At 44.8% G+C, this 11953-nt stretch overlaps 1 protein-coding gene across 3 annotated transcripts; it reads left to right on the plus strand.

The window, feature by feature from the left end:
- Window positions 1–1006: 1006 nt before the first annotated feature.
- LOC147884241 (putative pentatricopeptide repeat-containing protein At3g15130) lies at window positions 1007–8023 on the plus strand. Of its 3 annotated transcripts, none has more exons than XM_087398662.1 (4): window positions 1007–1237; window positions 4046–4300; window positions 4655–4845; window positions 5076–8023. In XM_087398662.1, the coding sequence occupies exons 2-4, from the start codon at window positions 4175–4177 to the stop codon at window positions 7807–7809; spliced, it is 3051 nt and encodes a 1016-aa protein (XP_087254788.1). In that variant the 5' UTR covers window positions 1007–1237; window positions 4046–4174; the 3' UTR covers window positions 7810–8023. The 3 variants fall into 3 exon arrangements, with proteins under 3 accessions (XP_087254788.1, XP_087254790.1, XP_087254789.1); XM_087398664.1 differs by lacking the exon at window positions 1007–1237 and adding an exon at window positions 1935–2001; XM_087398663.1 differs by lacking the exon at window positions 1007–1237 and adding an exon at window positions 2364–2816.
- The last annotated feature ends 3930 nt before the right edge of the window (window positions 8024–11953 follow it).

The following is an 11953-nucleotide window of genomic DNA, read 5'->3' on the forward strand; positions in this document are numbered from 1 at the left end:
TACTAGAGAAAAAAATAAATACGTGAACCATTGGAGGCCAAGACTCTTCCTTGATCTCCAATGGTAGTGGGAAGCACCGGCACCCGTTATTTGATCTCCACTAATGGTGGTAGATGATGATGACTCTTTTCTTTTGAACAAACTTAACAAATTGCCCTTTGACTTTCTATAGCATACAACTAGTCACAATGTTTATAACCAAAACAAGACTAAAGTCCTCAACACACATATATGAAATTGAGCCAAGAGACTAAGGTCATAAAGTATCATTAACTAAGCGCTCATTCATACCATGAGTTCTTTCAAGCTATACTTCTAATAAACAAATACGGGGTGGTTAGTCCCAAAGAAACCCATGTAAATGAGTGCAGAGGGAGGGAGGGATAGGGCTGAAGGATATATGCGCTAGGGAGGTGGAGCGCAGTGAGGGGGAAAGGGAGGGAGGAATATTTAAGACAAGGTTAAGGGTTAATTAACTTAATTAAGTTATGCTAATGAACTATCACCAACTAATTTTTTCCAATGAATCTTGTAAATTCTTGGGGTTTTGCAGGTGAAATGCAATTGTTCAATGCAGAAGCAATTGAAACACAAAATTACGAAGCAGGAGGAACAAATCCCATGGTGATGTGATGGTAGAATGTGTAAATAATGAATTTTTGAATTTAGTAGACCCATTAGTAAATGATCCGTACAATGTCAAATAATTGTCCGCATTGTCTGCAGACCCCCTATTTTTTCATACAATGTGAAGTAATTATTTTCATTGAACGTGTTTCCTCCGGTATGGTTTCATACAATGACAAATAATTACATGAATTGTCTTGATGCCCTTCTAATACATAGTAATACTAACTAATACTAATACTAAGAGGCATAGACTTAGCACAAAGTGCACAACTCGGATTGACGTGCAAAATTGCTTGGCCAGCTTTTGCTCTTAGGGGCATCCATTGATGAGCCAGTTTGCACATTAGAAGACTAGGAACTTTGTTCCGCACTAATTCTATGTATTATATAGAGTTTCAATTTGGCTCTTCTTAATTCGATCGATTGTCCAAGAATTCCAGATATACCACCAAGAAGAGCATGCCGAGCCAGAGCCCAATTTCGAAAACTTTCTTCTTGAACTGTTGCTTTTACTGGTTTGAGTGCAGGATGAAGCACAGAAGCTATGGAGAGCTTTGGAGACAGCCTCACAACGCGCAGCAGCCGTGTGAATGTTGGTAAAACTCAGGTAGGAGTTGTTGCACTGTTGCACTGCGACCTCGCCTATTGCTCAATCTCCCCTCTCCTTTCGAAACGTCCATAGAACAAATCAATCCCCCTTCATGGAAAACAGACAATCCGCTTTGCATCCTGGATGATAGAGTACATATACGCTGTGATCATCAGCACCTTTGGCGACCATAAACTTCGTCAAGCACCCCGCCTTCCGTATAGAGTTCTCTTGCTTTCTTTGCTCCTCAGCGCAAAGACAGATCGAAGCAACCCATAGGCCAAAAATGTTTTTCTGCAAGAATGCCGCTTCCAGCACAGAGGTGACCAATCACGCAGTCCAAGTCAGCAGTAACATTTCACCCCTCAATATACTCTCTCCCAAGATCAAAAACGCACGTCAGCATTGTCACCCTCCTCACTTCGCTGCCACCCACAGCCTTTCTTGCACGACAACCTTCACGCAGGTATGACAGCTTCTTGTTGTCCAAGCTGCAGATTTACTCTTGTGCAAATGGCAGCTTATCTCAGCGCCTCGAACCGCTCCTTTGCTGGGCATTCACAGATTTTCTTCAGCAACAGTTTGAACTCTTCCTTGTCAATATTCCTCCTAAGCTTCCACACTCTCCAAGCTTCAACATAGTTTCACTCACTGGCTCTGATACCAAAATGTTGGTTCAAAGGGAGGAGAGATACACAATGCACATGAAACTGCCGCTTCTTCATTCAAGATGCCCAATCTCCAAGAACACACTCTACACCTCTCCAAACATATACAAGAAGGTACCAAGGCTTTCACACCCATACTTACAAGAAACCACGTCATCGAGTTTCTGCATATACATCCAGATATACATCAACACCTTTATACCACAATGGTTGCCCATTCTCTTCAAGGCCTCTCTCTTTGCATCGGACTTCTTCTCTGCAGATGGAGACAATTTCTGCTTCCCCTTTCCTTCGTTGTTTTGCCCTTTGTCCTACGCGGCAGTCAATGGTTCCGCATGTGCACCCCGGGGAGGGATTTGGAAACGCTCCTCCTAATCAAGAACCATAGGCACAATCTTCTCCCAAGTGAGAGTGTTCAACCTCCCACTGATGATGAGAGTTAAATGATGAATATTGGGAAGATAGGTGGGAGAGCAACGTGATGGCCATGTCCTCTGAGGAATTCTCTATGCCTGCTTGGAGTACCTCCTGCAACTTGTTGATATGCTCCTACATGGTCGTTGACTGAGTGGGTTCCAACGCTCGCATCTGGACTTTGAGGGAAACCCTTTTCATAGGGAGACACTGTTTTAGAGGGACACCAGATTCTCCCAAATCCCCTTTGCTAGCATTATGTGCTTGACGTGGTTGATTACCCGAGGAGTACAATTTAGAAAAATGAGCGTACACAAGCATTTACCCGATCCCATAAGTGGGCCAATGTCGTTGCCTCATTCTGCTCAAGAATCCCAAGGTGCTCTACATTCGGATCTGGCCTTGCAACTCCCACAAGGATGAAGTTGGCTAGGTGATAAGACTGTAGGACAGACTCCATCATAACTTTCCAAACCCGGTGGTTGTTGCCATCCAGTTGACGGTCAATACGAAAGGTGAGAAGAACCGGGATCTTAGCCATCTCAGAAGGTAGGCGAATTAGCTCTTGTCAAAGAGAGGGGGGGTGGGAAAGAAGCAGAGATAGGGTGGCTGGGAAAAGAAGAGAGGGGAGGCTTGAATGGAAAGTAGGAAGGGAGAAAAGGCTGCTACCATGCCTTCTTCAAGAAGTTTTGAATCCCTTGCTGTCCAGGCCTGCAATAGTCTTCTCACCTTCATCCTGGATGGGCGAGACCTTTGGATCGCCATCTTCAACTGCTTTACTTGCACCCGAACTGTCCCCGCTTTCCAGCAGCAAACTTTGTCAGCACCAACTGGGTAGTGCTCTGATGTTACTTGTGCCGTCACTACACCATCAAGACATATGCGATGGTTTCATCCATGCACATTGCATTCCAGAGTCGCCTGAAGGTCTGATACCAGCAAACTCCGAACTGTCCATGCTTCAAACGCCTGAGAAAGAAATCTTCAAACAGCAGCAAACTTTGAACTGTCTACGGCTCAAACGCTCTCCAGGTCCACGCTTATGGATGACCTGCTGCTCTGATACCATGTGAATGTGCAGCAGAAATGTGAGCAGAAACTGAGAGCAGAACAAGAAAACTAAAACAGCGAGGAGATGCGAATGGAAAGTGACAAAGGGGGCCCTATTTATAGGGGGAGCCCTGGCACTGAATTGGCCGACTGCGTCTGATTAACCAGTCGACCGACCCAACGTAACCAGCTGACTGACCTGACCAGATCTGGTGGGGTTAACCTGACCTGGTCAGCTGGTTGACTCAACTGTGGTCAGGGTTTCCAGTTGGCCTCAAATTCAACATGAACTAACCTGGTTACTGGCTCATGCTGTGCCCTATACCAGGCCCTACACCAGCCTCTAACCCTGGCATAGTCCTAGCTAGAATAGTCGCTAGTATATCCCGCCCCCCCTGGCCCCCCCCCCCCTTTCCCTTCTCTCGCTCTTTTTTTGAAAAAAAAAAAAAGGTTTTATGAGGCTTATGTGGGCAAAGTAATTATTCTCAAGTTCATTAAAATGGTAGGACAAGAGGTCTGATGATGTGAATGATGATGGGTGATGCTTGATTTCCATTTTCATGTACTTGTATTCTAGCTGTTTGTTGAGATCCCACGTTGTCTAGGCTGAAAGACTTGGATTAAACCTAGAGCCAGTATCATATCAAACAATTGTTTTGGGCTAAGAATTAAGATTGTTGGTCTGTTTTGGCAGAGTTGGAAATCCCCCAACTGCAAGCATAAAATTCGAAGGAGGTAACATGGATTGGCAATAAGGTCACCCCCTTTTTGGGCGAAGCCAAGGTTGGGGTCAATTGCACGGCTCCCAGTACAAGCTCTTGCAATGGGCATCTCATACAAGCTTTTATTATCAGGGGTCCATAATGAAGTCGTAAAAAGAGAACACATAGAATCTCTTTGGCAGGAATACTGTTCAGATCCATCACAGTGGGACAACAGTTTGAACAAGGTACGCTTGTTACCCCAAATTTGGAAGTGAAATGATGGATGAACTTGACCATTTGAAAAGCAACCTGATGCATGCCTAGAAAACTAGTTGAGTGTTGGGAATATCCTTTCCAAAGGAGAAGAGGAGCTGTGAAGTTGACCACGAGGATGGGAGACGATAATTTTAATCAGGAAGACACTTTCCTCTTTTTGTTCATATTGCCTAAAACTTGATGTCATTGAACGTGTCAAATGCGTCTTGATGTATGAAGCTTGTCTTTAAGATGAAGGGTGCCCTTGCATAAAAGGTTGAGTCGACGATGGCTGTTGAAATAAATGCTTTGCATGTTAAAGTGCACCCATGGTGTTTTGACAGAAAACATATCAGAAACTGAACTCCAAACAGAAGAGAACAACTGAAGCTTTGTGGATTGAGGGTCGCTCTAACTCCCCATGGAATGCGCAGCTGTCCACCTTAGTCCCATGCCAAGCACTTTTTGGGGGAAAGACAATTGTACGGAATGAATCTGCTTCTAGTGGTGGAGCTACTAGCGAGGAGCATTTCAGGTATTTGAACTTTGGTGGTCTGATAAGATCGCTTTTGCTTGTTCATTGATTTTGAAGGAAATTGCTGTAGCATTATGTTTTTGTTTATGATATGGTCAGCATCTGAAAGGATCTCAGGAAGAGATCAAGCTATCCATAGTTCTGATTATTCCAAAAGATGTTTGGGTGAAGATATATTGCATGTATTCATGTAATTGACCAGTTAATAAAATTTGGTGTGTGAATTGCAGGCTGGCAAATAATGATAGTGCTCTTGAACCTGCGTCAGAGTTGAGTAAATTGTGTAAAGCGGGACAGATAGAGGAGGCAGTTCAGGCTGTAGGCTGTATGGATAAGCACACCTCCATGGAGATTCTGAGCACCCTTCTGCAGGAATGCACCAGAAAGAAAGACTTGGTGATGGGTAGGCGAGTGCATACCATGATCAGGGAAACTGATTTCCAGTCAAATATCAAGCTGGGTGGCCAGACTATTCGCATGTTTGCTTCATGTGGAAGTGTGCTTGAAGCAGAACAAGTCTTCAACAGTTTGCCTAACCAAAATATGTATTCATGGACTGCAATAATTTCAGCTTGTGCCCAGTATGGACAAGGTGAGCATGCAATGTCACTTTTTCATCAAATGCAACTTTCAGGTGTGAAACCAAACTCTTACACATTTGTTGCAGTTCTCAAAGCATGTGCCAACAGAGCATCTCTGGATCAAGTCAAGCTCATTCATGCTAAGATTTTAGAGCATGGACTTGAGTCAGACCTGTTTATTGGAAGCACTCTGGTTGACTTGTATGCCAAATGTGGCAGCATTGAGAATGCACTCAAAGTATTCAATAACCTGCCAAAAAGAGATGTAGTATCATGGAATGCAATGATTGCAAGATGTACCAACCATGCAGAGGCTCTCCAATTATTCAAGGAAATGGAACAGGAGGGCACTGCGCCAAGCCCAGTCACATTTGTCTGCGTCCTCAAAGCATGTGCTGGCATGGCAGCCATAGATCAGGGCAAACAAATCCATGATGAGATCATTAGACAGGGTCTAGAGTCAAATCCATTTATTGGTAACACCTTAGTTGACATGTATGCTAAATGTGTGAGTGTGGAGGATGCACGCAATGTTTTCGATGAGTTGCCAGAACAAGACATGGTGTCATGGTCTGCAATGATTGCAGGATATGCCAACCAAGGGCATGGCCTTGAGGCCCTCCAGCTGTTCCAGAAAATGCAGCAGGATGGCACAGAGCGTGACAGTTTTACATATTCTTGTGTCCTTAAAGCGTGTGCTAGCTTAGCAGCTCTGGATCAGGGCAAGATGGTCCATGCTGACATTGTAAAACGTGGGCTAGAATTGGATGTCATCGTTGGTAATAGCCTGGTTGACATGTACTCTAAATGTGGGAGTATAGAAGATGCTTCTGAAGTGTTTAAGAAATTGCCGAAGCCTGATGTGGTATCGTGGAATGCAATGATTGCAGGATATGCTGAGCAAGGGTATAGTCAAGAGGCCCTTCAACTGTTTCAGAAAATGCAACAGGAGGCTATGAATCCAGACAGGATCACGTTTCTATGCATTCTCAAAGCATGCACTACGCTAACTCAAGGCAAGATGATCCATGCTGACATCAAGAGACAGGGGCTTGATTCGGATCAGGTAATTGGGAATACCCTTGTTGACATGTATGCCAAATGTGGAAGTTTAGAAGATGCTTGTAAAGTGTTTGACAATTTGCTGGAACGAGATGTAGTCTCATGGAATGCAATGATTTTAGGATATGTAGAGCAAGGGCATGGCCATGAAGCCCTTGATCTGTTCAAGAAAATGCAACGGTCTGGCATGGAGCCAAACAAGGTGACATTTGTGTGCATTCTCAAAGCATGTGCCAGCATAGCAGCCCTAGACCAGGGCAAGACAATTCATTCTTGCATCAGAAAATGTAAGCTTGACTCAGACCTATCTGTTGGAAGCACATTGGTTGACATGTATGCCAAATGTGGGAGCCTAGATGATGCACGTGACACATTTGAGAAGCTTCCGGAACAAGATGTGGTAGCATGGACGGCCATGATTGCAGGATATGCTCAGCATGGCCATTTTAAAGTAGCCAAGCAATACTTTGAGAAGATGCTACAAAAAGGCATTAAGCCAGACCATGTAACATATGTAAGCCTTTTATCTGCATGCAGTCATGCAGGCCTTGTCAAGGAAGGTTATAGGTATTTTAATTCCATGAAAGAAAGCCATGGCATTGCACCAACGATTGAGCATTATACATGCATGATTGACCTCCTTGGCCGTGCTGGACACTTGAAGGAGGCGGAGGACTTGGTCCAAAAAATGCCATTCCAGCCTAATACTTTTGTGTGGATGGCTGTTCTTGGTTCCTGTAAAAAATATAGCAATGTGGAGATAGGAAGACGGGCCTTTGATTGCTTGGTCAAATCTGATCCCCAAAATGCTGCTGCGTATGTGGTGATGGCAAACATTTACGCGGCAAAGCACATGTGGGAGCGTGTACAAACACTGCGAGAGATGAGAGCAAATGCAAAACCATGGAAAACACCTGGCAAGAGCTGGATTGAGGTAAACAATAAAATCCATGTATTCACTGTGAACGATAAGAGCCACCCTCAATGTGATGCTATCTATGCCGAGCTTGAGAGACTGAGGGCTCCAATGAAGGAGGCAGGATACATACCTCATTTAGATTCGGCATTACACCAGATGGTAGAAGAGGACAAAGAAGATGCACTATGTGGACACAGTGAGAAGCTGGCCTTAGTATTCGGGCTTATCAGTACACCCCCAGGTACACCTCTCCGTATTGTTAAGAATCTGCGGATGTGTGATGATTGCCATGCTGCTACTAAGGTCTTATCAAAGATTACGGAGCGACAAATTATTCACAGAGATGCAAACCGTTTTCACCATTTCCATGATGGGGTATGCACTTGTGGGGATTACTGGTGATTGGTACAGTGGTCGCATTATAGCACAGCGCTGTGGATGGGGTGTCAGAGTGGAATCTGAGATGAGCATTAATCAAGATAAAGATGTGCCTGATGGTCAGGCTGATGAGCTTTATCTCAGAAATGATGTAAACTTGGCAACTTCAGGTGTATTAACAATTACAAGGACTTCATGCATAGTCTTGAAAACCAGAAAATGGATCAAGCATGTGGCTTCTGGGGAATATAAGTCAATTTTTACTAGAGTAGGGCTTGATGTTATGTCACATGCACCCCTGCACTTGGGTGCAAGGTGATACACTGGCTACATTGACAAGTGCGTTAATAGGAGATTTTGTCGTATGCTGTGACCCCTTGTCCAGGGATAGTCAGGCACAAGCTATGTAGGTCAGTCTCTCAGCCTTAGGTCAAGTCCGAAGATCAGTCCTTGTTCCATGATACCCACTAGAGAACAGTAGGATAGTGTTTCCATCTTAGGATTCTAGGTAAGTCTAGGTCTCAGCCTAGGGTAGGAGCCCTTCTAGGCCCCCTCAGGGCTGAGACAATGAGGGAGAATGGGCTGAGGAAGGGCTGCCTTTATAGGTTCCCCTGCACCCCTCCCTAGGCTGCCTTTTATGGGGCCAAGGGCCCAACCAACCAGACCAAACCAGCCGACTTGAAAGTCGGCCAGTTTGGCTGGATGGCTGAGCCCACAGCCCCTAATAAATAGGGGGGCCTACAGCCCTCATTTCTCACTCAGCTCCCCTAGCCTTCAGCACTCCAATAGCTCCCTTCTAGTCCCTTGTGTGTAGCTCCTAAACACCTCTAGATCTGGCCCTGATCAGCCTCAGCTTTTGGCCCTCAGTTCAGCCTTTCTGGAAGGTGTATACGCAGCACAACGGTTGGGGATTTGGACCAGCCAACGGAGTAAGGTTTGGGTACTGTTTCAGCAGCCCTTTGAAGTTCTCTTTTGCAGTTTTGCACAGCTCACTTCTCAGCTCTATATCTCAGTCATATATCTTAGCGCTCTCTTAGATCTATTACTCCAAGCTTTCACTCTCTCTCACGTAGTAACCCTGAATACTGGTGGACAGCACAAGCCTCTTCCTTGCCTTGCAAAAGTGCCCTACATCGTCAGTGTGGACATCATCAAGGTCTCATATTGGTTGGAGGTGCCTCTCAAATCATTGGGTCTGCATTACGTGTGCACAGTGTACTCTTTAGAAGCACGTCTCCATGCTCTCTCAAAGAGTATTATTTGTATCTTTCAGTTCTCCAAGTGTTGAAGTAAATTCTCCCCTGATTGGGGGAGGAGGTCCTCAGTGGGTACAGGGACCCAACCTATTGTTGTCTCTATTCTCTCTCTACCCTCATCTCCTTTCTCTCTCTATGGTGCATAATGCTAATTTCTCGCTCAAAATTTAAAGGTCTTGCTATGATTACACGATCAAATAACCGTTGCATGTTACATTGGTATTAGAGCTCTGGTCTGAATCCAGCTTGACTATTGTGAGTGTATGGTGGTGTTGAGACGCGGAAAGTACACACAACCAAGTGCCATGGAAGGTTCAAGAAAAGATGTCAAATTTGAAGACTATGAAGAGGAGAAAGACAACCATAAAGAAACGCTTCCACCTAGTGCTCGAGATGATGGAGAATATTTTGGAGCAGAATTGGATCCTCCTATAGCAAATCAAGTTATTGCAGAACAATTGGAAGAAAGATGAAGACAGTTGGACCAAACAAAGCAATCTCTTGAAGAAAAAGAGGCAGAAAAGCCTATGGAAGAAAGAGGATTCACAGATTTTGAAAAACTGCTCTTGTTGATGCTGAGGAACGCAAAAATGAGGAGGCACAACGGCGCGCTGAGCTTGCCCAGGTAGAGAGGCAACAAAAACTAAACTAAGAGGAGATGCTTCTCCAACACAAATAGATGTTATTCAATACGTAGGCCAGTTTGAGCACGGGAGCAATCACCGACACAACTTCATCATCGATAAAAGTAACTCTGCTCACTCGATCCACATCAAACTTTGTTAAGTATGATGGTAAGTGTGACCACTCAGCTATCCTTCAATTTATTCATTAGTTCATCTGTACTGAAATGAAGTGAAGTACAATGAAAGAGATGAGGGTTTTGTCTAAGTGACAAAACCCTATCTAATCACTAACTGTAGTTAGAGATTAGACTGTGGTTAGGGGGAAAAACCTCGAAGAGGAAAAAGTGCCCCTAACCCACTTATTACATTACATTGGCCACTGCCTAGAATATAATAATAATTCTAACAAGTTATTGCATGATAATTAGCTATATCTCAACACAAAGAAAAGTGAGTTTGGGCTAATGGAAATCAAGTATCTGTGCTACATCATTAGTGCTCAAGGTATTCGATTAGTTCCTGAAAAGATTCAATCTATCACCAGTTGGGCTATCCCCACGACGGCTCAAGAGATCCGGTCCTTTGTGGGTCTATGTCAAGCCTACGGCTCGCGTATGGATGGATTCTCAACATACATAGCTCCTCTTGCAAATTTATTCAAGGGGTTAAAGACACGCAGACAAAAGATTCAAGTTACTGTCAAAGATTTGCAAGCCTTTCATGATTTGCAATGGTTGGCTACAACATCACCAGTCATGAAGATCACATCTTGGGATGACCCAAGTAATCACGGATGTAAGCAATGTCGCCATCGGGGCAATTTTACAGCAGGAGAATAGGCCCGTGGCATATTATAACAGAAAGCTCAACGATGTTGAAAAGAATTATTCAGTTTATGATAGAGAGTTACTCGGCGTCATTCAAGCATTAAAACACTAACAGCCTTTCCTCTACGAACGGACTTTCATGGTCAAAATGTTAAAGATAGTGTAAATTGCACTATCAACATAGGGCATAGGGGCAAACCTTGACCCTAACCCTAACCCTAAGGGGTTCACATGTATATCTTCATGTTCATTGTCAATACACTTAGTGTACAAGTAGCTATATCGTGTGCACTCCACTCTCTCTCCCTCTCTCACTTCCGCTATCATGGTATCAGAGACGATGGTGCTCCACTCCCTTCGTGAGTGTCAAGCCCTTCTTCCGTGAGGCATCTTCCATTGAGAGAGGATTTTCGTCGAGAGAGAGCAAGCCCTTGTTCGGTCGAGGCAGCAAGCCCTCCGTTTTGAGGCGTCTTCATCTCTCACCTAGCTCTTCTTGTAGAGCCCCTTCTTCTTTCCGATTTGCATTAGAAAGCTCAAGAATCCGCTTCCTGGAGCTTGAGATATCTCATCCTAAGGATGCTGTCCATTCTTCAGAGGTTCATGCTCATCCGGTTTTCTGCATGAGTGGCTCTAGAACCTTGTAAGGTTTTCCTCACTGTCAAAAGAAAAGAAATCTGTGTCTCTACGACTTCTACAAGCTTTTGAGCTACTCCTACGCCTCCTATAAGCGTTCCACCATCCACATAGCTTCATCAGAAGCAAGGCGCCTAGCACCAGCGTGTAGCCTTCTCCAACCAAACTGCTTCAGCCTCGAGTCACATTGTCCACCTCAAAGGACTAAGGCTCTACATAGCCGGCTTAGAGCAACTCCAAAGCAGCCTCAACAGTCGTCCCTTACGAGGCATCAACGAGCACACGACCCTTCTCATGATACCCAAGGCGACCTACTACAAGCGAAGATAGCAAGGCACCGAGCAGCAAAAGCAATGAAGCAACAAAGTGTCTTGTGGCTCTTTGTACTTTGCATGCCACCTCTACTCCTCACAGCTTGTTCTTGGTCGAGCGACATTCCTCCCCTAGTTGCAGTTTCGTTGCAAGCAAGCTTTCCATCCAACGAACTAAAACTTTCTGCCAAAGTTGGCAGCCAGGATCATGGAGCTCTCTTTGACTAGTTGAGCGCGAGCTTGCTGGAGCGGCCTAGCACCCTCTAAAAAGGATGGACGTCAACAAGCAACAACACTAGTAGGTGACAGACATGCAGTCCACCTTGTCTTTGGATGAGCGACGGGTGAAAGACACACAACGGGCGGCTCACGACGGAACGTCAATGTTAACAATGAGCCACAACTACAACCCGACTCCAGTGCAATAGCCTAAACAGCACCCCGAATCTCCAGCGCCAGTGGACCTTCAGCGACCTCCACAAGCTTAATCGATCGGCTCGTCTCTACGACACAAC

Source organism: Dipteris shenzhenensis, chromosome 27, assembly GCF_047967505.1.
Source record: "Dipteris shenzhenensis isolate YYH24624 ecotype China chromosome 27, Dip_SZ_1.0, whole genome shotgun sequence".
Classification (NCBI taxonomy): Eukaryota; Viridiplantae; Streptophyta; class Polypodiopsida; order Gleicheniales; family Dipteridaceae; genus Dipteris; species Dipteris shenzhenensis.